The 26,365-nt window shown below is 45.1% G+C and overlaps 2 protein-coding genes across 3 annotated transcripts; one reads left to right on the forward strand and one right to left on the reverse strand.

Moving 5' to 3' along the window:
- Window positions 1–9,143: 9,143 nt before the first annotated feature.
- KCTD13 (potassium channel tetramerization domain containing 13) lies at window positions 9,144–22,607 on the forward strand. Of its 2 annotated transcripts, XM_053213065.1 has the most exons (7): window positions 9,144–9,700; window positions 11,007–11,176; window positions 18,142–18,222; window positions 18,967–19,056; window positions 19,146–19,198; window positions 19,859–20,054; window positions 21,776–22,607. In XM_053213065.1, the coding sequence occupies exons 1-7, from the start codon at window positions 9,457–9,459 to the stop codon at window positions 22,010–22,012; spliced, it is 1,071 nt and encodes a 356-aa protein (XP_053069040.1). In that variant the 5' UTR covers window positions 9,144–9,456; the 3' UTR covers window positions 22,013–22,607. The 2 variants fall into 2 exon arrangements, with proteins under 2 accessions (XP_053069040.1, XP_014921636.2); XM_015066150.3 differs by lacking the exon at window positions 18,142–18,222 and having other exon boundaries at window positions 9,163–9,700.
- Window positions 22,556–26,044, reverse strand: ASPHD1 (aspartate beta-hydroxylase domain containing 1). Its single transcript, XM_015063704.3, has 3 exons — window positions 24,916–26,044; window positions 23,558–23,671; window positions 22,556–23,024 (listed from the first exon to the last, which is right to left on the reverse strand). The coding sequence occupies exons 1-3, from the start codon at window positions 25,793–25,795 to the stop codon at window positions 22,915–22,917; spliced, it is 1,104 nt and encodes a 367-aa protein (XP_014919190.2). The 5' UTR covers window positions 25,796–26,044; the 3' UTR covers window positions 22,556–22,914.
- Window positions 26,045–26,365: the final 321 nt, after the last annotated feature.

Consider the following 26,365-nt stretch of genomic DNA (forward strand, 5'->3'; position numbering starts at 1 on the left):
ACTGGCTTATTTCACTTAGCATAATGTCTTCAAGGTTCACCATATTAGAGCATATGTCAGAATTTCCTTCCTTTTTAAGGCTAAATAATATTTCATTGTATGCAGATACCATATTTGGTCTATTCATTCATCTGTTGATGGGCCCTTGGGTTTTTTCTACTTTTTGGCTCTTGTGAATATGCTGTATACATATGGGTGTACAAATATCTCTTTGATACTCTGCTTTCAGTTCTTTTGGGTATATATCCAGAAGTGGAATTGCTGGATCATATGGTAGATATGAAGTGGTAACTAACTGTGGTTTTGATTTGCATTCCCCTAATGATGAGTAATGTTGAGCATCTTTTCATGTGTTTTTGGTCATTTGTATATGTTCTTTGGAAAAATATCTATTCAAGTGCTTTGCCCATTTTTCAGTCAGGTTAATTTTTTGTTGTTGCTGTTGTTGAGTTGTAGGAGTTCTTTACGTGTTCCTGATATTAAGTCTTTAGCAGATACTGGATTGGCAAATATTTCCTCTCATTCCACAGGTTCCCTCTTCACTCTGTTGATTGTGTCCTTTGATACGCAGTATTTTAAATTTTTATGTAGTTCCCGTTTATCTATTTTCTTCTCTCTCTCTCTCTTTTTTTTTTTTTTGTCTGTGATTTTGGTGTCTTATTTTAAAAAAACATTGCCAAATCCAACATCATGAAGCTTTTCCCCTATGTTTTCTTCTAAGAGTATAATTTCAGGTCTTACATTTAGTTCTTCCATGCATTTTGAATTAATTTTTGTATATGGTGTAAGATAAAGGCTCAACTTCATTCTTTTGCATGTGGATATCCAGTTTTCTCAACCATTTGTTGAAAAGACTAGCTTTTCCCCATTGAATGATGTTGGTATCCTTGTTGAAAATCATTTAACCATATGTTTGAGGGTTTATTTCTGGACTGTCTATTTTATTCCATTGGTCTATATATCTATCCTTATGTCAGTGCCCCACTGTTCTAACTGCTATAGCTTTGTGGTACATTTTGAAATCAGTAACTGTGAGATCTCCAATTTTGTTACTTTTCAAAACAATTTTGGCTATTCAGCGTCCATTGGGATTCCATATGAATTTTAGGATGGATTGTCCTATTTCTGCAAAAATCACTATTGGGCTTTTGATAGGGGACTGCACATATCTGTAGATGAATTTGGGTGGTATCGACATCTTAACAATATTAAGTCTTCCAACTCATAAACTTGGATTTCTTTTGATTTATTTGGTTCTTCCATAAGCTCTTTCAGCAACATTTTATAGTTTTCAGTGTACAAGCCCTTTGTCTACTTGGTTAAGCTTATTCCTCAGTATTTCATTACTAAAAATTTGTTTTATGTTTTATTTTACATTTGAGAGAGAAAGAGAGAGAGAGAGCAAGCAGGAGGAGGGGTAGAGAGACAGAGACAGAAGCAGACTCCAGGTTCCAAGCTGCCATCCCAGAGCCTGATGCAGGGCTCGAACTCACGAACAGTGAGATCATGACCTGAGCCAAAGTCAGATGGTTAATGACTGAGCCACCCAGGTGCTCCAGTATTTTATTATTTTTGATGCTATTGTAAATGGAATTGTTTTCTTAATTTCATTCTCAGATTGGTCATTGTTAGTATGTAGAAACAACTGATTTTTGAGTGTCAATTTTGTATTGCACACTTTGTTAAAATTCCTTTATTGGCTCTAATGGGTTTTTTGTGGAATCTTTAGGGCTTTCTATGTATAAGATCATGTCATCCTTGAATAAAGAAAAATTTACTTCTTCTTTCCAATTTGGATGACATTTTTATTCAGTTTGGATGACTTTAATTTTTCTCTTGCCTAACTGCTGTGGCTAGGACTTCCAGTACTATGTTAAATACAAATGGCAATAGTAGGCATTCTCATTATTTTTCTGATCTTAGAGGAAAAGCTTTCAGTCTTTCCTCATTAAGCTCCATTATGTCTGGTATTAGTATTTATCTTTTTAAAGTAAGATTAATCAACAAACGCAATTAAAGCAGGGGTACAAGGGAATCTCTAGAAGGTCTTTCCAGGATTTGTGAGTTCCCTAAGAGAGAAAAACAACCATGGGCTTCTCCTCCTCCATGTAAGAAAAGGAGGGTGTCTGATTTACAGGGTTGCAGTGACGGACAATGACACGTAAAGGGAAAATAATAGTATTTCATAGGGAGATAGGCCACCAGCTGAGAAGTGTTGAGTGTTTTCTGTCAGTAGAAGAGTCTTTAGAATGGGGAACCATAGTTAGCAGAGACCTTAGAACTAAATAAATCAATGGAAAGTTGTATGCATTCTGCTGTTGTTTCTATAGCTCTTAGACAAGGTAGGTATGCCGTGGCTATTGGATCTAATGAAAAACTGAAATAAGCAGTAGGCCCCTGATGATCCCCATCTGAAAGTTGACCAGTACTCCTAATGCTTGTTCAGACTTTTTTTTTATTATTAAAAAATTTTTTTTTACATTTATTTATTTTTGAGAGACAAAGAGAGACAGCGTGAGCAGGGGAGGGGCAGAGAGAGAAGGAGACACAGAATCCGAAGCAGGCTCCAGGTTCCAAGCTGTCAGCACAGAGCCCGACACGGGGCTCGAACCCATGAACTGTGAGATCATGACCTGAGCCGAAGTCAGACGCTTAACCCACTGAGCCACCCAGGAGCCCCTTGTTCAGACTTTTCATGAAGATAAAGGAAAGATGCTTGTGACACTAAAATCTTCGAAACTGATCTTTTTGTAGATGGTTATCACACCAATTTTTGTGCTTAAAAATGATTATGCTTGGGGTGCCTGGGCGGCTCAGTTGGTTAAGAGTCCGACTTCAGCTCAGGTCATGATCTCGCAGTTTGTGAATCCGAGTCCCACATTGGGCTCTGCACTGGTAGTGTGGAGCCTGCTTGGGATTCTCTCTCCCTCTCCCTCTCTCTCTCTCTCTCTGCCTATCCCCCACTTGTACTCTCTCTTTCTCTCTCCCCCCCTTAAATAAATAAAAACTTAAAAAAATGATTATTTTTTTATTTTTATTTTTTTACTAAAAAGCATATAATCATTGACAGATGTTTACATTAACCTACACTTTAGTCACGTGTAAATAACTTAGGAAGAAAACTCTTTGGTTTATTATTTTTTAATTATGAGTATAGAAGACAAAAGAGTTCTTATTTAATGAATTCAAACTAATAGGAGAATTTGGAGAAGAGGAGTTTGGAGAATTCCTGGTAAACCTAATGATTCCTATTGTTCTTCATTTTATAAAGTAAAGGAGAAGATCTCTGTGTTACCTACTGGCTTTTTTAGAAAATCGAAGCTAATTTAGGCATAAAAAATATCCTAATAGTGTTATTAGTCTAATTTTGAGGACTGAATCTAGGAAAGGAAAAATCAAGAATAGTTGTAGAGGAAACAATATACAGGAAACAAATATCTAAAGAAAAGAGATATTTGGTGCCTGGGTGACTCAGTTGGTTTGAGCATCTGACTCTTGATTTCAGCTCAGGTCATGATCTCATGGTTCGTGAGATTTAGCCCTGTGTCAGGCTCTGTACTGACAGTACTAAGCCTTCTTAACATTCTCTCTCTCTCCCTCTCTGCCCTTCCCCCCAAAAAATAAATAGATAAACTTAAAAAAAATAAAGTACCAAGAGTTAATAATCCCCAAATTTTTATGGTGTTACAACAGACTCCAAGTAGCCAAAGCAATCCTGAAGAACAAAGTGGGAGGTATCACGATTCCTGATTTCAAGTTATCCTACGAAGTTATAGTAATCAAAACAGTATGGTACTTGCACAAAAAATAGACATATAAATCAACAGAACAGAAAAGACCCTAGTAATAAACCCACACTTATATGGTCAATTAATCTACAACAAAGGAGGCAAGAATACAAGATAGGGAAAAGACAGTCTCATCAATCAACAGTTTATCCTGGGAAAACAGGACAACTGCATGCAAAACTGGATCACTTTCTTACACCAAACACAAAAATAAACTCAAAATGGATAAGACTTAAATGTGAGGGGCGCCTGGGTGGCTCAGTCGGTTGAGCATCTGACTTTGGCTCAGGTCATGATCTCTCAGTTTGTGGGTTCGAGCCCCGCGTCGGGCTCTGTGCTGACACCTCAGAGCCTGGAGCCTGCTTTGGATTCTGTGTCTCCTTCTCTTTCTGCCCCTCTCCCACTTGTGCTCTATCTCTCTCTGTCTCTCAAAAATAAATAAACGTAAAATAATTTTTAAAAAAAGACTTAAATGTGAAACCTGAAATAATAAAACTTCTTAAAGAACACATAAAAGCAGTAACCTCTTGGACACCAGTCTTAACAACATTTTTCTAGATATGTTTTCTCAAGCAAGGAAAACAAAGCAAAAATAAACTATTGAGACTACACTAAAATAAAAAGTTTTAGCACAGCAAAGGAAGCTATCAACAAAACAAAAAGGCAACCTACTAAATGCAAGAAGATATTTGTAAATGACTATCCAATGATGGGATTAGGGTGTCTGGGTGGCTCAGTCAGTTAAGTGTTCGACTTTGGTTCAGGTCATGATCTCAACGGTTCATAAGTTCAAGCCCCACGTTGGGCTCTGTTGCTGACAGCTCAGAGCCTGGAGCCTGTTTTGGATTCTGTGCCTCCCTCTCTCTCTACCTCTCCCCCGCTCTCTCTCTCTCTTTCTCTCAAAAATAAATAAACATTAAAAAAAACTCCAATAATGATATTTTTACCTGAAATATATAAAGAACTTATACAACACCAAAAAAAATCTGACTTTAAAATGGGCAGAGGACCTGAATAGACATTTTTCTGAAGAAGACATACAGATAGCCAACAGATACATGAAAAGATTCTCAGCATCACTAATTATCAGGGAAATGCAAGTCAAAACCACAAGGAGATATCACACCACATTAGTGAGAATGGCTAATATCAAAAAGACAAGAAAAAACAAGGGTTGGCAAGGATGTGGAAAAGAGGGAACCCTCGTGCACAGTCATTGGGAATGTAAATTGGTGCAACCACTGTGGAAAACAGTGTGGAGGCTCCTCAAAAAGTTAAAACTAGAAATACCATATGATCTAGTAATTCCACTACTGGGTATTTACCCAAAGAAAATGAAAATACTAATTCAAAAAGACATATGCATCCCTATGTTTATTGAAGCCAAGGGGTTATTTACAATAGCCAAGATATGGAAACAATCCAAGTGTCCACTGATAGATGAATGGATAAAGAGGATGTGATTGATATGTATATTCGATGGAATACTATTCAGCCATAAAAAGGCAAGAAATTCTGCTATTTGTGACAGCATCGATGGAACTTGAAGGCACTATGCTAAGTGAAATAAAGAAAGAGAAACACCATAATATTTCACTTATATGTGGAATCTAAACAACAACAACAACAAACAAAACTAATAGAGACAGAGAACAGATTGGTGATTGAAAGAGGCAGGGGTTGGGGTAAGGGAAATGAATGAAGGTGGTCAAGAGGTACAAACTTCCAATTATATGATAAGTTCTGGGGATGTAATGTACAGCATGGTGACTATTTTATTTTATTTTTATTTGAGGGAGGGAGGGAGGGAGGGAGAGAGAGAGAGGAGGAGGAGGAGAGGGGCAGAGGCAGAGAGACGGAATCTTAAGCAGGCTGCATGCTGAGCACAGAGCCAGATGTGGACCTCGATCCCATGACCCTGGGATCATGACCTGAGCCAAAATCAAGAGCCAGACACTCAACTGACTGAACCACCCAGGCACCCCAACATGGTGACTATTTTTAAAAGAAAAATATTTTAAGAAAAATAGTATCTGAAAACTATGATAATTTACTTAACTTTTAAAATCAATATAAAATATAAGAAGGTTTAAATCACAAGAAGACTGACACTGATCTTATACAAGCCAAAATATCGTACTGGTATTATTTTTACATGGCAAATTTAAATTTAAAGACATTGGATTATGCCAAAAGCTCTTCCTTTATCTTTGAACTGAGGCCTTTTCTTATTTTGTACTATAATAACAAAGCCTATTACATAAATATACTTTTCAGTGCACACTGAGGAAATCATATATAGTTTAACAATTAGTTTAGACATGTTTGTTTAACTAGATTAGATATTTCTAGAGTGCACACATTCAGCAGAATAATTCCCTAAAGTTTTCCAAGAGAAGAAAATGGACAGCAAAAAAAGTGAGAGGTAGCTACTTAAGGCTATAAAACTATCACTCTAAAAGGCTAATTCATGTTTTTCCTGCAAGGAGAAGGAAAACAGTTTAAATGTTAAAAAAAAAAAACAAAAAACACATTTTGACATAATACACACACACACACACACACACAATGATATTCCAGCCTATTTAAAAAAAATAAATGAGGCACTTGGCAATGTAATACAGCTATACAATTAAAAAGTCAGCATTTATTAATCTCCAAAGTATGGAAATGAAATAATCACCTATGTTACACAAAATAACCTCTCTCTCTCTCTTTCTGTCTCTTTCTTAGGTAGGCTCCACATCCAATACGGAGCTTGAACTCACAATCTTGAGGTCAAGAGTTGCACACTCTACTAACTGAGCCAGCCAGGCACCCCATAAAATAATCTCTCCTTTTGACAAATAAGACAAATAATCTCCTCAGGAGACTTTCTTCCTTTTTTTGTTGTAAGGTACCTCTCAAATAAATAATCTTGTTAGGGGCCACTGCAATTCTAAATTGTCCCTAGTGAGACTGTGTCAGAGAGATAAGGGTACAAGTTAGTATAATTGTGAGAAGGAAGCAGGTATTTGGCCCAATCTTAGTTGAGACAAGGATCCATAAGGATGCTGTGCAACCTTGCATCTGCAGAACTTTGCCAAAGGCCAATTTTCATTGACAGGGACCAGAGAAAATGTCCTGATTCTGGTCAGAAGAAATGAAACAAAGAAGTTTGCAGGGACACAAACAAAACTGAGGAAGAAGACCTTATAGCAATGTAAAATGGCAATCTGCTGCAAAGTTTATCCAAAAGACACTGGTCCAAGGATACCTTTTGAATTTCATAGCCTCTAAGACTCGTTATAGTACAGACTTATTGGGCATTGGTTGATAGAGTGATTTGTCTGGTTTATCCTGGTAATAAATGACACTCCAGCATGCTAACTAGTTATATGACCCCTGAGTGGTTGGCATCTCCAGCTTCTTAAAGGGACAAGTGACGTTCAATCATTAGAGTTTGAGCAGTAACAGGTTTGTGATGCCCTTAGACATCCAGGACTGTATACCTGTCCTTTCCCTAGAAACGTTTCCTGTTATAGACAAATGGCATTCAAAACACTAGACAGGAGGTCAGACCATAATAGCAGGTATAAAAAGCCCGAAAACAATTTTACCAAGGAAAAATAAAAATCTAATTGGATAACCAAAAAACCAACAGGGACATTATACCAAGAAAAACAAAATAATCCTAACACATAAGGGTCTTAACAAAATATTAGAGTTCAATATAGTGAGAACTTGGCTCCTGGTCATGGACAGGATGGCACCTCTGAGACACAAGGGATCTCAGATGTGTACATTATTACTAGAGTGGAGGATTCCAGTCCACGGTGGTAAGGGCTTTAGCTGAATCTCTGTGGATTCCCCATTTCTGACAATGCCCTCCAGCCAAAGATCAACGGGAACACACCTGTAGTTAAACGGGCGATGGCACACCATGGGGAACCCCATCATGGACATCTCAGCAAGCGTGTGTTAGGAAGGACTTATTTATTACAGGATTTAGGCTTGTGTTGGATGGTTTTCAAGGAGGGTTTGAGAAACGGGAGATTTGCACTAGGTTGGAAGTTGTCAGGAGGTAGGGATAATTCTTTTTGGTTATCTTAATAATTCTTATCTAGAATTTAGGAGGAACGGATCAAAGATTAAAGCCGTACTTGGTAAAAAAATAAAAAGGCAGTCACTCAAACTGGGGGGGGGGGGAGAGTTATGTTTGGTCATTTTTGTGGTTGGGACAATGTTCTTGTTTTTGTGTTCAGACATGATTATGAAACGGTCTTTCAATCCATCAGAGACTGCCTCTGTCTGATGTTGGGAGTTCTGTGAAATTGTTTACGCTCAAAAGGACACCACCATAGCCCGGCTGACAGTGCTAGGCCAGCTCCTGGCAATACCAAGGCTTCTAGAGGGAGAGTGCCCACCAGCTCTCAGCTGTGATGGGCTGCTTTTCTCTTTTTCACCAGCTACACTTGTAAAATCACAATCGACAATCCCTTCTGGTAAAACATGAACTCTTTGGGTCACCCCAGGCCCCATTACTCCCCAGTGCCTTACAATGGCCCACCCCATTCATTTACACTCCCGTCCCCGGGCACTGAAATCTGCACCCCTCGCTAAGCAAAAAAGGAACCAAGCCCAGAGAGAGGTGGCTTGCCTAGGATCACTCCGTGAACTGGGAGCATGGTGGAAACTACAACTCCGTTTTTCCCTGCTAGACATTAAAGGCCCATTATTAAATCTCTGAAGTAGCAGCTTCTAGAAGGAAAGTAGATTCAGTCAGATAAAACACACGCTCTTGTCAACAAGGTGTTCCGATCTTATTCCTTCTTTCTTTCAGGATTGGCTGTCTCGTGACATCAGCCGGGATTCTGAGACCCTTGCCTGGCTGCGGCAGCCACCCTTGACATTCATTCTGCTCCTCAAAACCACCAAGCGCGTTCTGGCCTGGAGTCTGTGTTTGTGCCCTTCCCACAGCCCGAAACTCTTGTCCCTCACACCTCCACGTGGCCGCGTCTTCTCTGCTTCGGCCCCGCATCACCTCCTCAGGGACGCACTCCCTCTAGACCTTACCTACTCACACCCTGCATGCCCTAGCACTCCTGTCACCTCCTCTAGAAGGCCACCTCACAGCAGTCTCTTGTAAGAATCTCCCTTGGTGCTTTGTTCGCAGCTCTTCTCAGTTTGTCAAAAACGCGGCGATGGGAGGCGGGAAACCTTGCCCTTCACGCCCACGAAGCGCTCTGAGGGCAGAGACCCAACGACGCGGAGGAGACCTCGTTTTCCACAGCAGACTCCCGACGGGGGGGGGGGGAGGGGAGTGGGTGGGGGAAGCCTCCTACACTCAGGGTCCCCGGCTCGCGGAGGGGCGCCCACTTTGCACAAGGCCCCGCCCCGCCATAGGCGGAGCGCTGTCTCCCAACCGGGCCCAAGGCCAGCACGCATGCTCCGCACCGCCGGCCCGCGAGGTCGGAGGCGGGACCTTGAGGCGCCTGCGCAGTTGCTCGGCCCCGGCTTCCGGGCGGTATCGGCGCGATGGAGCTGAGGGCCAGTGCCGCCGAGTAGCGGCTGCGTGAGGTCGCGCGGGCCGGGTGGTGTGACCCGAGGGCTTGGGTCTCCGGGTACTTGGGAGCCGCCGGAGGGTGCGGAGAGAGCCTAGGATAGCCGTCCGCCGCCACTCCCCAGCATGTCGGCCGAGGCCTCGGGCCCGGCGGCGGCCGAGGCCCCGTCCCTGGAAGCGCCTAAGCCCTCGGGTCTCGAGCCTGGCTCCGCCGCCTACGGTCTGAAACCGCTGACCCCGAACAGCAAGTACGTGAAGCTGAACGTGGGCGGCTCGCTGCACTACACCACGCTGCGCACCCTCACGGGACAGGACACCATGCTCAAGGCCATGTTCAGCGGCCGCGCAGAGGTGCTCACCGATGCGGGAGGTACGCCGCGCCGCCCTCACCTGTGTGGTCTTCCATATCCCCGTCTGCCTTTCTTCGCCCAGTCTCCTCCTACCCCCTCTCTCGTCTCTATCGTCCACTCAACTCTTATTCACCTCCCTCCAGCCCCACATCCCGTCTTATCTCCCCTTTCTCATCCATAATCTCCTTCAGTCCTTCACCCCCTGCAAATAACCAATGTTTATGGAACATCACTTCCCCCCCGCAACAGGTGCTACGGTTGTGATTCAACATGTCACTTCAGAATTTTTATTATCACTTCCCTCCAATTCTCCCACCCTTTACTCCTCTGCCCAAACAACTTGGGAACCAGCCCTTCTGCCAGCAGCGCCCTTCCAGGCAACCTTCAGGTTCCTTCTAACTGCTTAGCCTTATGTTTGCCTCTCTACCTCAGCACTGCTAACCACCAGCCGGGAGGAGTTGTCTGTTAGTGTGTTCCTGTAACACAGGTCCCTGTACACTCTAGGGATTCATCTGTAAATGCAGATTGTAGAAAAGGGCTGCTTTGGGTTTGCCAGGGACACCAGAATGGAGGGTGGACAGTTCTCTTTGGCAGGTGAACCTTACGTTCTTGGAGTGTTGCCTTCAGGGTTGGACACACATGCCCCGGTGGAACCTTAAGGTTTTTGTGAGGGGCGGGGGGGATTTAGAGGGATATAACGAGGATTGTAAGAGCAGGAGAATTAAAATTTCAGAGGTGGAGTCTTCAGTCTTCAAATATCTGAAATTGAAGAATGTATTTATTCAGCAATTATTTGTAAAGCGCCAGTTAGTGCCCGAGATACTTTGGTAAATGAATCAAACAAGATTAGTCTTGTGGACTTTACTTTTTGTGGGAGCAGGAGGAAAATAATGAGCAAGTACACATGCAAAAAATACATGTAATTGCAGATAGTAATAAGTTCTATGAATAATATAAAGGTTAAAATGGTAGTGAACTGGAGGATGGGGTAGGCATTTTAATTAAGTAAGATGGTCAGAATTAACACCAAAGGTTAGAGTTTGTTGATACGGTAATCTGTAACAACTTTCTCACGGTGAGAGCTTTTTCAACATGGGACAGACTTGGAAGGGAGTTAATTCTCTGTGTCTGCAATATGTTGTTAAAAAGGGGCCTATGGGAGAACTCACTGGAGATTTTTAAAAGGGATGTTCTTGGGGATGGCAGCGGTCTGAGACAGATCAGTATTCAGACTCGAAGAGGGAAAATCTGTTTTTCAGAAAAGTTTAGTAGCTCCGGAGCCACCTGCAAAGCCAGCCTTCCTCCTGCCTCTCTCCACCCCACCAGGTTGGGTGCTGATTGACCGGAGCGGCCGTCACTTTGGTACAATCCTCAACTACCTGCGGGATGGGTCCGTGCCACTGCCTGAGAGTACCAGAGAGCTGGGGGAGCTACTAGGCGAAGCGCGCTACTACCTGGTACAGGGCCTGATTGAGGACTGCCAGCTGGCACTGCAGGTGAGGGTCCCTGGGTCCCACCCTATGCCCGTGTCCCTGGGAGAGCTGCCCAAGCAGTCAGATACTAGGACTTTAAAAAACAGAGAGAGAGAGAAGAGGCATATGGGGTACTATCCAGAGATGCTGCCTGTGGCCTGGCCGTGACTGGTCATGACCACAGAAAATTTGGGGGTGCTTTCCACTGTATCCCTGCTGCCTCAAGAAGGACCTCTTTCACCACCTCATGCCAGGACAATGCAGTTGTTAAATAACTGCTCCCTCCTTGCTGTTCCTACCTGGCTAATGGAGCTCTCACACTACCACCTGAATAATGATCCTTAAACACAATCCCAATCTCTTCTCCTCCTTGCTCAGAAATCTTAAATAACTCCATGTGCCACTAGGAAAAAACAAAAACAAAAAACTAATTTAAACTAGAATATAGTGACCTGTGTGATTTGGTTCTGTCCTGGGAGGCAGCATTCCACCTCCAACCAGGTTTGGTTTTTTTTCCTTTTCTTAACCTTTTTTTTTTTTTTTTTTTAAATAGCGTTGAAATCCTAGAAGCAGAACTGCTCCCAATACAACAGGTTGGGGGTTCCAGAGCCCCAACTGCTGGGCTTCTCTTCTATGGATCTCTTAGGATTCTGAGGAGATAGAAAGCATAGCCAGGACCTGTGGGTTAAGTGTCACCTCTCCCACAGCTCACTGAACGACCTTGATTGAATCAGTTCCTACCTCTGGCATTCTGTCCTCATGTTCCAAAAGATAGGGAAACAAGAAAAATATGTACAGTGTAGTGAGTTTTACATAAGCCTTTTATTCTGTTCTACTTTTACAATGTTAAACATGTCCTTTCTTTTATGATACAATATTAATAGGAGATAATGAGGTTTTTTTTAATGCCCTTTATGTGTTAAAAAGTGGCAACTATTAACAACTTTCTGTTGTCTTAGTGAATACTTACTGGTTCTGGAAATCCAAAAATATAGAGTTCCTTTGGGCAATATCCATGTTTTTCAAACTGCATCCCATAGAAGAAAAAATGCATTTTATACTCACATATATATAACTTAAATAAGAGTTTTATGAAAAGATACTTTTAGTGAAATACACACTGATATATTCTGTTCTCTTTTTAATGCTTTTTGGGACCCATTAAACTTATTCATGACCCACTAATGAGTAACCACTTGCAGTTTGAAAACCATTGCATTAAATGATCTTGAAAGTGGGTTCCTGCTCTGTAGTTCTACATTTATCCAGTGTTACCTCACACCCACTGTGTGTCAGAAGCAATTCTACTATCTATTTGTGTGTACATCTTGTACCTCCTGTTTGACATAAAGGAGGGAAGTTGGGGATGCCTTCGAGGTCAAAGAGCCAGTAAGCTTCAGAGCTCAGATTCCCAGGTGCAGTGCTTTTTCCTCTGTACTCCAGCTGCCTCCTTTCCAGGTTTCCCTGACACCATTCCCATCCTCACCCCACTCAGAGTTTTCTTGTTTGCCTGGAGGTTTTGTTTTTGTTGTTAAGATTTGGGTTTAGAGAATTGAGTTCATCATACTCCTCAGTGTGTGGTACTTAATCATTATTGGTGTATACAAATCTTTTCTCTTTTTACTTTTTCCCTGTCATTCCCAGTCCCTTGCCCATTTCCCTTTGACCCATAGATAGCCCTCCAATTCTAATGTTTTGATACATATACTTGGATTATGTTTGTACCCTTGAAAAACTAAAAGCATTGTTTTATATATGTACATTTTAAATATCCATAAATGGCATTGAGCTATTGATTGTGTTTTCTGTTTGAATACTTTTTTCAAGATCTATTCATGTTGCTATATGTACATTTAGTTCTTTACTTCTGACTGCTGCACAAGAATCTATGGCTTGTATTCACCATATCTTATTTATACATTCCCCTGAGGTTGGAGACCTAGATTGCCTCCTACTTCCTTCCCCTACAAACAGTGCCACCTGCCACTGTGAGTGTGGATCCTGGGCCAGGGTTTCTCATGTTTGGGAGTGGAATTGCTGGGTCACAGAACACATACAAATAAATTTCAGCAAGTATCATCAGATTACTCTCCCCATTGACTGTAGCACTTTATACTCTTGATCAGCAATGCATAAGGGATCTCGTTTCTGCATATTCTCAACCACCCACAGCATCATCCAGTGTTCTAATTTTGCAAATCTGATTCGTATGGAGTGATCTCATTTTAATTTGCATGCCTCTGATTACTAATGAATTGAGCATCTTTTCATATGCTTAACTCACTTTTTTGGTTTCCCATTCTGTGAATTGCCTATTCATATCCTTTACCAAATTTTCTACTGAGTTTCCTATCTTTTTCTTGTTGCTTTGCAGAAGATCCTTGCATATTTTAGTTCAGTTCCTGGGGAGAATTAAGCCCTAAGGCATATATTGTACATAATAAGTTTATTCTCCTCCTGTGCAGCTAGAATGGTACTATTTGCTCATCATCCTTGGAAGAATTGAGAAAATAGTTACTCAAATTATTTATTTGCTGGGTTTGCGATTTGGGTGAGGAATCCTAGTTGAGAAAATCTGTTTCAGATAATTTCTAGTCAGTTTTAATTGTGGCCAGTATTTTCTCTTGAAATGTCACCTGTGTGGCATCTGTTGTTGAATAGAAATCCTTGATTTTTTTTTATTATAAATAACCATTTATTATTTTTAAAGCAGTATATATATGTATTGTAGAAATTTAGAAAACACAGATAATCAAAAAAAATAAAAGCACCAAATATCCTTCTGGGTCTATTCGTGTGTGTGTGTGTGTGTGTGTGTGTGCGCCAAATTATGGTCGTGCTGTATGTGCTGTTTTGTAGTCTGGTTTTTTTGTTTATTAGTTAATAATTGCCATCTTTCCATGTCAATAAAATTTTTTCTTATCTAACATCCAGGGTATACAAATTCTCCATTTGTTCCAGAAACATCTTTTTTTTTTTTTTTTTTTTAATTTTTATTTTTGGGACAGAGAGAGACAGAGCATGAACGGGGGAGGGGCAGAGAGAGAGGGAGACACAGAATCGGAAACAGGCTCCAGGCTCTGAGCCATCAGCCCAGAGCCCGACGCGGGGCTCGAACTCACAGACCGCGAGATCGTGACCTGGCTGAAGTCGGACGCTTAACCGACTGCGCCACCCAGGCGCCCCTAGAAACATCTTTTATAGCTGACTCATCTAAACCAGGATCCAGTCTAGATCTTTGCATTACATCTGGTTATTATGTTCTTTAAGTCTTCTTCCAGCCGAAAACCATCCCTTTTTTGTTCATGCTGACTTGTTAAAGAGACCACCAGCTGTCTTGCACAGTGACCCACTTTCCAAATTTGTGTGGTTGTTTACCTGTGGTGTCATTTGGTTTGTTACTCTACCCTATTCTGAGTTTTCTGTAAACTAGACTGTAGATTTAAAGACTTGACACTAAACATTTTGGTTAGAATACATTGTAGGTAATTTTATGTATTTCATACTGTGTTATATGAAGTGACCCATAATATTGGTAATATGACCCATCATTGGTAATGCTCAGAATTGGCTCCTAGATTCAGATGATAATGGTCAGATCCCTCCATTATAGTTACACTTCCTTCGTGCCAGCTGTAAAGCAATCTGTGTAATGTTTATGCACTGTGTGAATGGCAGTTATCTATCAACCACACACCAGTTGAGAATCCTTATGTGAATCAGTAGTTTCATTAGGGTTGTGGAGTAATTATAATTGTTATTATTCCTTCAACATTATGACCTGGGGTTATTTGTAAAGTCACGTTTTCCGTTGTTAACTGGAGAAATTCTTGATTTTTTTTAATGTTTATTTTTTTGAGAGAGAGAAAGAGAGAAACAGAGTGTGAGTGGGGGAGGGACAGAGAGAGAGGGAGACAGAATCCGAAGCAGGCTCCAGGCTCTGAGCTGTCAGCACAGAGCCTGATGCGGGGCTCGAGCTCATGAACTGTGAGATCATGACCTGAGCCAAAGTTGGCTGCTTAACTGACTGAGCCACCCAGGCTTCCTGTGAAATTCTTGATTTTTAATGTCAAATTCCTCCCCGCTCCTTTATTTCCCCCCTTAATGGTATATCCTTTCAGGGTCTTGCTTAAAAAGGTTTTTTGTTTGTTTGGTTTTTCCATTCTACATCTTTTATTAGCTTTATGGTTTTATCTTTCATATATGGGTCTAAATGGAATTCACTGTTATAAATGTAAATTATGAAGGGATTTAACTATTTTTTGTCCTCCATAGAGTGAACTAGTTTTCCCAATGCCACCTACTAAATATTCTGTGGTAGCCAGTGTCCAAGATGCCCACCCGCAATTCTTACTTCCTCCTTATTCATGCTCTTGTTTAGTCCCCTTCCACGCTGAATAGGGCTGACCTATGTAATCAGTAGGATATTGCAGAAGTGATGGTGTGTGACTTCTAAAGCCAAGTCATAAAAGACATTGCCATTTCTGCCTATCTCGGGTCACTCACTCTGGGGGAAGCCAGCTGCCACACGAGGACAAGGGAGGTTCACTTGGTGAGGAACTGAAGCCAATAGCCAGCTTCAGCCAATAGCCAGCACAGACTCCCAGCCATATGGGTGAACTATCTCAAGCAGATTCTCTAGGCCCAGTCCAGTCTTCGGATAACTACAGCCCTGGCCAATGTCTGGACTCCAACTTCATGAGAGACCCTGGGCCAGGACCACCCAGCTAAGGTGATCTCAAGTTCCCAATCCACCGAAACTGTGTGATAATAAATGTTTATTGTTGTAAGCTGCTAAATTTGTAGTAATTTATTACCCAGCAATAGAGAACAGATTGGGTATCTGGAGTGGGGTTCTGTGGTAACAAAACTCTAAAGTGTAGGAGTGGCTTTAGAACTGGGAAGTGGGCACAAGCTGGCATGGCTTTGAGGAGAATATTAATAAAAGCCTAAAGAGCTTGAGAGGGTCTGTTCACAGAAGTCTGATGACCTTGGAGTAGGCTGCTGGGATGAAAATGTTACTGGAAACTGGTGTAAAGGGGATCCTTGTTATGTAGTGGCAGAAGTTTAACAACACTGTCTCCTACAGTAATGTAGAAAGTGGAAAATGTACCTAATGATCTGGGTGGTTAGCTAAAGAGATTTCCAGAAAGAATGTTGAAGGTGCCACTGGGTTTATTGTTGCTGATAGTAAAATAGAAGAGGAGAGGGTAAGCAAGAGGAAAAACAATTGAACACAAAGGAGCCAGGTATTACTGGGTTTGAAAGTCCCCAGCCTTTCCAGGTAACGCATGATGTTAAAATTAACAAATGGCTTCCAGGCAAAGATCAAATATAGGGCATTCTCAGTAAAACATGATCTAAAGATGAAACTGAGGATATGATTGTAAAATCCTTTGTTAAGACTTCAGAAATATCCAAGAAGATGCCTCAGAGAACCTTTGAATCAAATAATAGTGCTTCTAAGAAACTTAAGGGTGTTACCCCTCAGCAGTCTCAGCACAAGCCCAAAGTAGAGGACAGCTTATCTCACGAAGATTTGTGGGTGTGGCATTTGTCTAATGAACTGAACCCCAAGACTCACAAGACACCCATTAAGTTTTTAAGAGAATTATATTGGCAGAAACACTGCCAGCTTGGACCAAAAGTGACAGACCGTGCAAGACCTTTGGACCCCCAGAGTTCTACTGGCAGGAAACCATGGAGCTGCGAGCATGGATTATCTTTCATGGAAAAGGAAGGATGACTCAGGGCAGAGCCAAGAGCCATAGAGAATCATTTCTGAATAAGAGTAGGCATCAGAGAGCTCCCAGTATTCCTCCAACTGGATTACAGAATTGATACGAAACAGTGACTTCGTGTGCCACCTACCTCCTCCCCAACCGTTTGAACGAGAGTGCCCCGGTGATTGTGCTAATGCCTGTTCCACCACTGCATAGTAGGTATATGGGAGAGATGAGTGGTCTCTTTAGTTCACAGGTCTTCAGATAGAGTGGAAATGTTTACGGAGCTGTACTTAAGGAACTACACCTAAGGAGCCTCATCCCAACCTACACTGACTTAGATAACAAGATTCTGTACTTCAAGTGATGCTGAAATAGGATGAGACTTTGGGGGATCTTGGGAGGGAGGAAGTGTGTTTTTCAATGGGAAGGAGTTGAATCAAAGGAGCCAGAAGGTGGCCTGTAGAGTTAGTTAGCCTCCAAGGCAGTCCCCAGTGATTCTTATTCCCTAGTATTCATTCTTTCATGTAGTTTCCTTCCACACTGAACAGAGCTGACAAAACTAGGTCATGAAAGACATTGAGCCCATCACCTTGGTCTCTCGGATCATCTGCTCCGGAGAAGCCAGCTGCCATTTTGTGAGGACACGCAAGCAACCCTATGGAGAGTTCCAGATGACAGGGATGAGATGTTTCCTGCCGACAGCCAGCATGAACTTGCCAGCCATATGAATAAGCTTTCTCAGACACAAACCGTCCAAATCAGGCATGTCTTCAGATTCCTGCAGCACTGGGTGACATGACTACAACCTCAAGGGAGACCCCTATGCCAAAACGACCCATCTGAGCCACTCCTGAATCCTTGACCCACAGACACTAGGGTAATAAATATTTATTGTTGATTTAAGCTGCCAAGTTTGGAGATAGTTCATTACACAGCAATAACCAATACATACTTCATACTTGCCCCCACTGATATGTGGTGTCCTCTTTATAAATATGTTTTCATATATATGCCAGCCTGTTTCCAAACTCTCTGTTGTGTTCCATTGGTTTCTTGTTTGTTCCCCCAAACCAAAACCACACTGTTTTCTTTAGTATGGCTTTGTAGGATACATTAATATATGATAGAGTCAGTCTTTTCTCTTGGTTCTTTTTAAAAATTGACCTAAGTAATAGACTTTTATTTTTCCATGTTAATTTTAGAAAAAGTCATATGAGTTTTTTTTCTTTTAATGTTTGTTTGTTTGTTCGTTTGTTTTGAGAGAGAGGAGAGGGGAGAGAAATTCCAAGCAGGCTCTGCGCTTTCAGCACGGAGCCCGATGTGGGGATCAAACACATGAACCGGGTGAGATCATGACCTGAGCCAAAACCAAGAGTCAGACGCTTCACTGACTGAGCCACCCAGGTGCCCTAATTTTTAAAAATCTTCTGGAATTTCTAGTTAAGAGATCTTCTGGTTGAGAGAGGTGAGAGGGGTTTTGGCATAAAGATTCTTAAAGACAGGAAAGAGGAAAGAAGCCCATGTATCTGGTTTTGCCTCAGACCTCATCCCACCCAACCAAGTTCATTTGTTGAACAGACACTGAGCATCCACTGTATACTAGGAATTCCCTAGGTGAGAAGAGACCAGATCATAAGCAAACATACCCCAAAGTGAGAAAATGTGAAGAACTAAGAGCCATGAAGAATGAGCTGTTAATGTGAAAAGGAAGTAGAGGAGCCTACTTTACTCTAGTAGTGGTCAGGGAGCTTCAGGAATTGGAGCAGCACCCTCTGGGGGGTACTGTTTGAGTTATCTTAATGGTATGAAGGGGCCAGCCATACATACAACAGTGTAGACCATTCCAGGCAGTGGGAACAGCAAACACCTGGGTGGGCACAAGGAACAGCTATGGGTGGGGCTGAAGCCCAGCAAGTAGGGGAGAGTGGTAGAGATGAGATCGGAGAGGTTGAATCCTGCAGAGCTTTGTGGACCACTAAGGAGTCTGAATTTTTTTCCCCGAAGGCAACAACAACTTTTGACAGCTTTTAAGTGGGGGAGTGAGTGACCTTTGGTTGTGCTGTTAACCACCTTCCGCTTCTTCTCCAGCAAAAAAGGGAGAACCTGTCCCCGCTGTGCCTCATCCCCACGGTGACATCTCCCCGGGAGGAGCAGCAGCTCCTGGCCAGCACCTCCAAGGTGAGGCCCCTGAGCCCTGTAGGGTGGAGGCCGGGGGCCTCTCCTTGCAGCCTGACCCCCACCCTTCTCCATGCTCTCTCCGCCAACAGCCCGTGGTGAAGCTCCTGCACAACCGCAGTAACAACAAGTACTCCTACACCAGGTGACCACCACGGGGCGGGAGGTGCACCGGGTGGAGTCCTGAGCTCAAGCACACCCCAGGTCTGGGCCCAGGGGGAGGGACAGAGGGACAAAGAGAAGGCCTGCCTAGATCAGGGTTCCAGCTCTGCCACTTACCCACTGGGCACTTTGGGCAGGTCATTTTCATTCCTGAGCTTCAATGTGATCACCAGTAAACAGGCTTGAGGTGAGGATTAGATGATAATGGCTGGCATTTACTAAGTGCTTTTCCGTAACAGGCATTGCTGTCAGTGCTTCACACATATTAACTCCCATCATCCTCACAGTCGTTTGAGGTCGGTACTATTGTGATCTCCATTTTACAGATGAGGGAACTGAGGCACCAAGAGGTGAAGTAGCTTTCCTGGTGTCACTCAGTTAAAAAGCAGCTGGTCTAGGACGTTAGGTGAAGCAGCCCAGCCCCAGAGCCTGCACTGGGAGCCACTCCGCTGTGCTGGGATTTGCTCCGCAGATGCTGGTCCTCCCTGAGGCCCGCTTAGCCTGGCCCCAGGGGTGGAGGAAGCTCCCTGCTGGTCACCAAACCCCTGGGCAGGACCAGAGTGCTGGGTAGGGGGGCCCCTAGGCTAGGGGAACAGCGGGCAGGAAGCCAGTGTACTGAGGCCTCCTGGCCCCTGGTCCTCAGCACTTCAGATGACAACCTACTTAAGAACATCGAGCTGTTTGACAAACTGGCCCTGCGCTTCCATGGGCGGCTGCTTTTCCTCAAGGATGTACTGGGGGACGAGATCTGCTGCTGGTCCTTCTACGGGCAGGGCCGCAAAATCGCCGAGGTGTGCTGCACCTCCATTGTCTATGCCACGGAAAAGAAGCAGACCAAGGTCAGAAGGGGTTCAGAGTCTGATCAGGGAGGGCTGTGGTGGTGGGCAGCACCAGGACCCTGGACTGGACAAAGGCAGCTCAGCAGACCAGGCAGCGGAGAGTCCGTTACTGGGAGCTAGGAGCTGCAGTTCCAAGTTCCAGGGTCTTTTGTAACCTTGGCATGTCACCTTACTTCTGTGGGCCTGTTTCTCTGCCATGAAATGAAGGTGTTGGATTACAGTGGGATTCTTTACCTAGGCCATTTGGGTCTCCAGGCTATCTGGAAGTGGTTTGCAAGTTTGGGAGTGTGTATGCATCTTTCCATTTAGAGAGACCATAGTTGTTAGAATCTCAGAAGGGTCCATGACTCAAAATAGGCTTTTAAAACCTCAGGACCTTAGAACACACAGGTCTCTTAGAACAAGTGAGTGTATAATTCCTGAGTCATTAACATGACAGTCATCAGCAGATAACTTCCTGAGCACCTACTCTGCACTAAGCTTTGCACCAGGCTTCAAATCAAGGTGAATGAAATGTCTGGTTAAGTACCAGCCCTCTGTCATGGCATCTACTTCCTTCTGCCCTTGATATGAGGGAAGAGCCTCAGATACACCCTCTGAGCACCCAGTGCTATCTCATACCTCCCCACCTTTGTACACACTGTCCCTCTTCTTAGACTGTTTCCTCAGCCCCGTCTGCCTAATGAACTTGTGCTTAATCTTTAAGACGCAAGTCAAGCACAGCTTTCTTTGGGACACCTTCGCTCATGAACTTTCAACCCCACAACCCCAGAGTTGATCATACTTCCTTCTTAGTCTGCAGCAGGCAGAGGCGGAGATAGGGGGCTGTCACACCAGCAGCAAGGGGTTAGCTTCTTGAGCGTAGGGGGTCTATCTTTTCTTCCTATCTCTCTAATACTAGACAGGCACTTGCCACACAGCGAAAGCTAGGAAACATTCACTGAATGCATGCATGAATGAATGAGTGACCAATCCACCTTCTAAGAAGTTTCCACTGTAATTGGGAAAACAAGATAAACCAGTAATGAGAATGCAGCTTGTTAAGAGTTAGTTATATCCTTCCAGGCCACACAAAGAGACCCTCCATCACTTCCTCACTTCACTCCTTTCCACTCTCTCCACTGCCTCCCTCCTTACTATACTAAGTGCACTCCTGCCCCAGAGCTCTTGCACTTGCTGTTGCCTGTTCCCCAGACTGCTCTTTCTCTGCTTATCTGCCCGGCTCCTTCCCTCCTCCTTTGTCTCTTGGTTCAATGTCACCTTTTCCACGAGACTTTCTCTGAACTCCCTCTCTAAAATTGTAACATTCCTGGCCTGACAATCCCGCCCCCTTTTTATTACTAGTATGTCTGTGTCCTCCCCCTAGAATGTAAACTTCCTGCAGATAGAAACTTTGTTTAGTTCACTGCTATCTTCTCAATGTCTAGAACAATGCCTGGTACAGTGCAGTCACTCAGTAAAAATTTGTCAAATGAAAGAACATACCAAGAGACTTGGCAGCAAAGGAGAGAAAACAAATAACTCTGCCTGACTTTAGAGCTGGACCTTGAAGGATAAGTAAGACTTTGCTGAGTAAAAAATTTGCAAAGAAGATAGTCCAGGCCAAAGAACCTGTGATTGCAAAGGCTCAGGGGTGTGCCAGTGCAGGGCCAGCTGGGGGAGGGGCACGTCTGTGTATCTGGATCAGAGGGTTGGAGCTGGGGGTTGCTGGCCTTTTGCAGGTGGAGTTCCCAGAGGCCCGGATCTTTGAGGAGACCTTGAACATCCTGATCTACGAGACTCCCCGGGGCCCAGACCCAGCCCTCCTGGAGGCCACAGGGGGTGCAGCTGGAGGTGGTGGGGCAGGCCGAGGGGAGGATGAGGAGAACCGAGAGCACCGTGTCCGCAGGATCCATGTCCGGCGCCACATCACCCACGACGAGCGTCCTCATGGCCAACAGATTGTCTTCAAGGACTGACCTTTGACCTTTCTCCCCATTTTCCTCCTGCCACTGGAACCCAGTTCCTCTCTCTTTCCCTCCTTTTCCCATACCTTTGCCCCGGCTTTGCTGGCCAAGTCGTGGGAGCATCTTCTGTCCCTTCATCGCATGGTACAGTTCACTGTGGCCCTTTTCCATTCATTCCCACCTCACTGCTAACAGCACGGTACATTCCAGCCCCCTCCCTAGGTCAGAGCCCTTCAGAAGGCCTGCATTTGTTCCCTTATCCCATTCTTGTCCTGTTCTTCCCTCATCAGCTGGTTTAGAGTGATTTAGAGCTCCCTTTCTCCCCTTCTCTCTCTCTCTCTCCCCACCCCGTCCGTCCCCCCCCCCCCCCCCCCCCCGCTTTTTCAGCACATAGTACACGCCAAAGTGTCAAGCCAGCCCTTACTGAACCACCTCCCCACCACTGTGCAGGGTAGTTTCCCTCTCTCGTCCTTCCCCCACCAGCCCCCCCCCCCACCTCCTTAACTTTGTACTAGGCTGGCCTGGGCTTGCACCAGCTCAGCCATCTTCTCAATCTATTTCATATTATTTATTTTAATTTTCTATTAAATTATTGTAATAAAGTTGAGTTGAGGGTCTGGTGCTGGCTCTGAGGGAGAGGATCGGGGAGATGGCTTGTGTTAAGGAGGTACTTGGTTAGTTGGATGGGACAGGCCAGGAGCTCCTGCCCAAAGCCTTGAACTGGGCTGGTAGCTAGAAAAAGGTAGTCAGGAGTTAGGAGAGGATTTAAAATCTGTATTTCAGTGTTGGCTGGTCCGTTCCCACCCGCAGCCCCACCCCACCCCCTGCAGTGGAGAGGCGGTCCTGGCTACCACTCAAGCCATCCCTGAGTGCAGCATCTCTCCAGCCCAGATGTCTGAAGGGAGCCCCTTCCTTCAAGGGTCTGGTGCGAAGACAAAGTCAAGGGCCTGGCGCTCAGCCCCAGCCACGTTGGGGTGCCAAAGGTCCACGATGAAGACCACTCGAGGCCCATCTTCTGGGGAGCCTAGGGCACATGGGGATGGAGACAAGAGAGCAGCTGACATTAATTACTTACATGCCAGAGCACTCGCCAGGTGCTCCTAACAGCAAACACTTTGTAAATAAGTCCCAGGCATTGTTCTAACGCCTTGTATGTGTTAACTCTTAATCATCAGAACAAACTTGAGGGTCAGTACCACAATTATTCCCGTTTTATACAAAGTAACTGAGGCACAGAGAGATTAAATAACCTGCGCAAGATCACACAGCTAGTAAGTGCCAGAGGTTGGACTGGAACCCAGGTGGTTCAGGCCCAGACTCTTGTGCTGTTAACCACTTGGCTATGCACCTACATTAACTTATTTAATCCTTGCAGTCACCCAATAAAGAAGGTGATCGCCCCATTTCACAGGTGTTTGGGGGTTATAGGACTCGTTCAAGGTCATGCAGCTGGAAAATGATGGTGCTAGGACAGGAAGCGGGTTGGGCTTGATTCTGCAGTCTCTATTCCCTTTCACTCAGTCTCTCATCCCTCCTAGCAGAACGGGAGCCCATTACCATTATGAGCCACTGTGTGCAGGAAGGAGTCGTCCACCAGTAGACAGTGTCCTTCAGCCCAGCACTGGGGCTCTCCCCCGACCACCAGCTCACAGCCAGGAGGAATCTTCAGGCCTGTGGAAAGAGACCCAGGCATCCAACACCCCTGCTTCCATCAAATGGGCCCACCCCATTTAGTCAAAATGCAGAATTGCAAGTCTTAAGCACCCCATGTAGTGTCCCTCTTTGCTGTCTGGAAGGTGAACCAAATGTAATTACGATATAGTAGCAGCTGAAGTGCTGGGAGATACAGGAAAGGCAGTGCAAAGCACAATATTTGTTTCAGAGAAAAGGGAAGGCTCCCTGGAGGAAGTGGCAGCTTTTCTGGGGCTTCTGCCAATTTAACTCAAGAAGCTACTTAATGTGTGCTTGGCCCTCATTAGTATAATACTGATGGATCCACTTTGGCCCCAGGACCAAAACACAGTAGAGTGCTGTGAGAAAAGTGGGCACCAACTCCAATGATGGGGAATAGACCTCCCAGAGGCAGTGCGGCACTTGAAAGTGGAGTCCTGAAGGCTGAGTAGGATTTTTCCAGGAGGTGATAAGGGAGAAAGAGATTCTAGACTGAGGATGGCGTGAGTGTGGCATCTGCCAGGATCAGCCAGAAAGCTCTCATGATTTAACACATGGTGGGAGGGAAGGGGAGGAAGGGAACTGGTGGGAGATGAGGAGAGAAGGAATCTGGACTTGATCCTGAGACCGGTGTGCTTCGAAGTGAAGGACATGTCAAACTGGTAGCACACAAAATGCTTTTAGGCAAAACAAGGTTTTAAGTAACAGCACATTAAATAACAAAAAATGTTTCCTTTTCCATTTTCTTTCAGCTTTTAAAACATGAAGAGAATCTCAGTTTGGTGCTACCATAACTTTAACACCCCACCAACACTGCTCCCTTCTAAAGGAACAGAGTGGAGGCTTCAGCCTCAGAGAGACTAGAGTATTTAGCTGGGATTTTTAAAGCTTGCTTCTTTCTTTAAGTTTAAATTTGTTTTTATGAGTCCTTTCTATTTGGAGCAAGTAATACTGATTATCATTGTTCTCTAAAGATTCCTTTTAAATAAGCGAGACAAAATGTAGGGAGAATCAGTATCGAGAAAAACAGTACAGGTGGAAAATGACCATGGCAAAGCTTATGAAGATGGTTCGCAGGTAACTGAAGCTCAGGAAATGCTGCTGTGGGCAACAGGGAGTCATGGAAGATTTCTGAGAAGAGAGGCATGATCAGAACCATAGTGTAGAAAGCTCTGGTGGCAGAGAAAAGTCTGGAGGAGGAATCGTGGAGGCAAAGAGGTTGTCTGTAGGCAGCATCTACTTACCCAGATGGCATCTGACCCGGGCATTGGTGGGCCCACAGCGACCCTCAAGCCGGGCCCCAGGCAGGAGGACAGAAAAGCCAGCATTGCCGAAGGTGTTGGCACTCATAAAGCTCCGCAGCCCCCTCAGTGCCCGATAGGCCCCCGGGCACCGGCGGCAGTTGCTGGGTTGGCACCGGCCTGCTTGGTACAGCAGGAGCTGGTAGCACCCAGGGGCCAGGGGTGGGGACCAGCCCCGAGGCAGAGGAGTTGTCCCTGAGAAGTCCCAGCTCACAGCCCCAAAGTCCCGCAAAATGGCAGGGAAGCTGCTCTCCAGGAGCTCCACATCATGCCGCTGGGCATCCCGTGGCACGAAGGGGACTGAGGGCAGGTCTGGCAGGAAAAGCAGGCCTGGGCGCTGAATGCCCAGGACCCCTGGCCCTCCCCCAGGGCCTGGACCACCTTGAGCTGCCCTCCTCACCCTACCCATGCCCGCCCAGGAGTAGCGCCTGGCATAGGCCCGCAGGCGACGGCTCACTAGGCCTTCTGTCCTGAGTCCTTCCCCAGGCTCCCCAGAGCTCCCAGGGCTTGGCCTGCCAGTCTCAGAGCATCCCCTAGGCCCTCCACTGACACCCCCAGCCCGACCCCCAGCCTCCAGGGCCTGCATGTCTTGGGAGCCCAGACGGTAACAGTACCAGAGGAAAAGGGAAGTGAGGGCTCCAAGGAGCACGGTAAGGGCTGAGGAGGCCAGGGGCGATGGCCACGCAGGCACGATGGGCAGGGAGGCCCTGGCCAGGAGGCCTGGGGCATCTTCCAGACCCCAGTTCCCCTGTCCCCCCAGTTCTCCACCGGTTCCCTCTGTGGCTGCTCCAGGGTTACCCCCTGGGCTGTTTCCCCTCCACATTTCCCACTCTTGGTTCTGTCTCCTTCTGAGGTCTTCTCTTCACCTTCTAGCTCCCTCTTTCTCACCTCCTTCAAATACCTCCAACCCTCCTTTCTCTTTCTTCCCTTCTATCTCTCTCTCCTTCTACCTCTTTTTTCTCCTTCAACACTCTCCTCTTCCTCCTCCCCCACCCCCTCTCCTTTCTCCTTCCGGCAGTTTCCTCTCTCCCCTTCAGCCTCTCCTTTCCCCACTCTCTCTGTCTCCCCCTCTCCTTTCTCCTCTCTTCCCTCTCCTCCCCGCCCCTCTTTAAGCTCTCCCTCCCTTCTGGCTTCCCCGGACCGCAGTTCCTACCCCACCTGGACCCGCAGCCCCGGGAACCCGCAACCAGTCGTCCTCCGCAGCGGCTTCTCTCTCTCCTTCCTCCCCCTTCTCCCCTCTGCCCTCGCTTCTCACTCGACCCGACCCGCGGGTCTTCTCTCCCTCTCTCTCTCTCCTCCTCCCTCTCTCTCTCTCTCTCTCTCTCTCTCTCTCTCTCTCTCCCCCCTCCCTCCCTCTCTCCTACTCGTTCCTTCCTTGGCTCCCACTCACCCT

This window comes from Acinonyx jubatus, chromosome E3 (assembly GCF_027475565.1).
Source record: "Acinonyx jubatus isolate Ajub_Pintada_27869175 chromosome E3, VMU_Ajub_asm_v1.0, whole genome shotgun sequence".
NCBI classification, from domain to species: domain Eukaryota; kingdom Metazoa; phylum Chordata; class Mammalia; order Carnivora; family Felidae; genus Acinonyx; species Acinonyx jubatus.

Coding starts and splice junctions, on each gene's coding strand:
- KCTD13 (XM_053213065.1), top strand. CDS start 9,457: ATGTCGGCCGAGGCCTCGGGCCCGGCGGCGGCCGAGGCCCCGTCCCTG. Junction 11,177..18,141: donor ACTGCCAGCTGGCACTGCAG/GTGAGGGTCCCT, acceptor TTGTTTTGAGAG/AGAGGAGAGGGGAGAGAAAT. Junction 19,199..19,858: donor AACAAGTACTCCTACACCAG/GTGACCACCACG, acceptor CCTGGTCCTCAG/CACTTCAGATGACAACCTAC.
- ASPHD1 (XM_015063704.3), bottom strand. CDS start 25,795: ATGTGGAGGGGAAACAGCCCAGGGGGTAACCCTGGAGCAGCCACAGAG. Junction 23,672..24,915: donor CCGGGTCAGATGCCATCTGG/GTAAGTAGATGC, acceptor CTCTTTCCACAG/GCCTGAAGATTCCTCCTGGC. Junction 23,025..23,557: donor GCACACAGTGGCTCATAATG/GTAATGGGCTCC, acceptor CATGTGCCCTAG/GCTCCCCAGAAGATGGGCCT.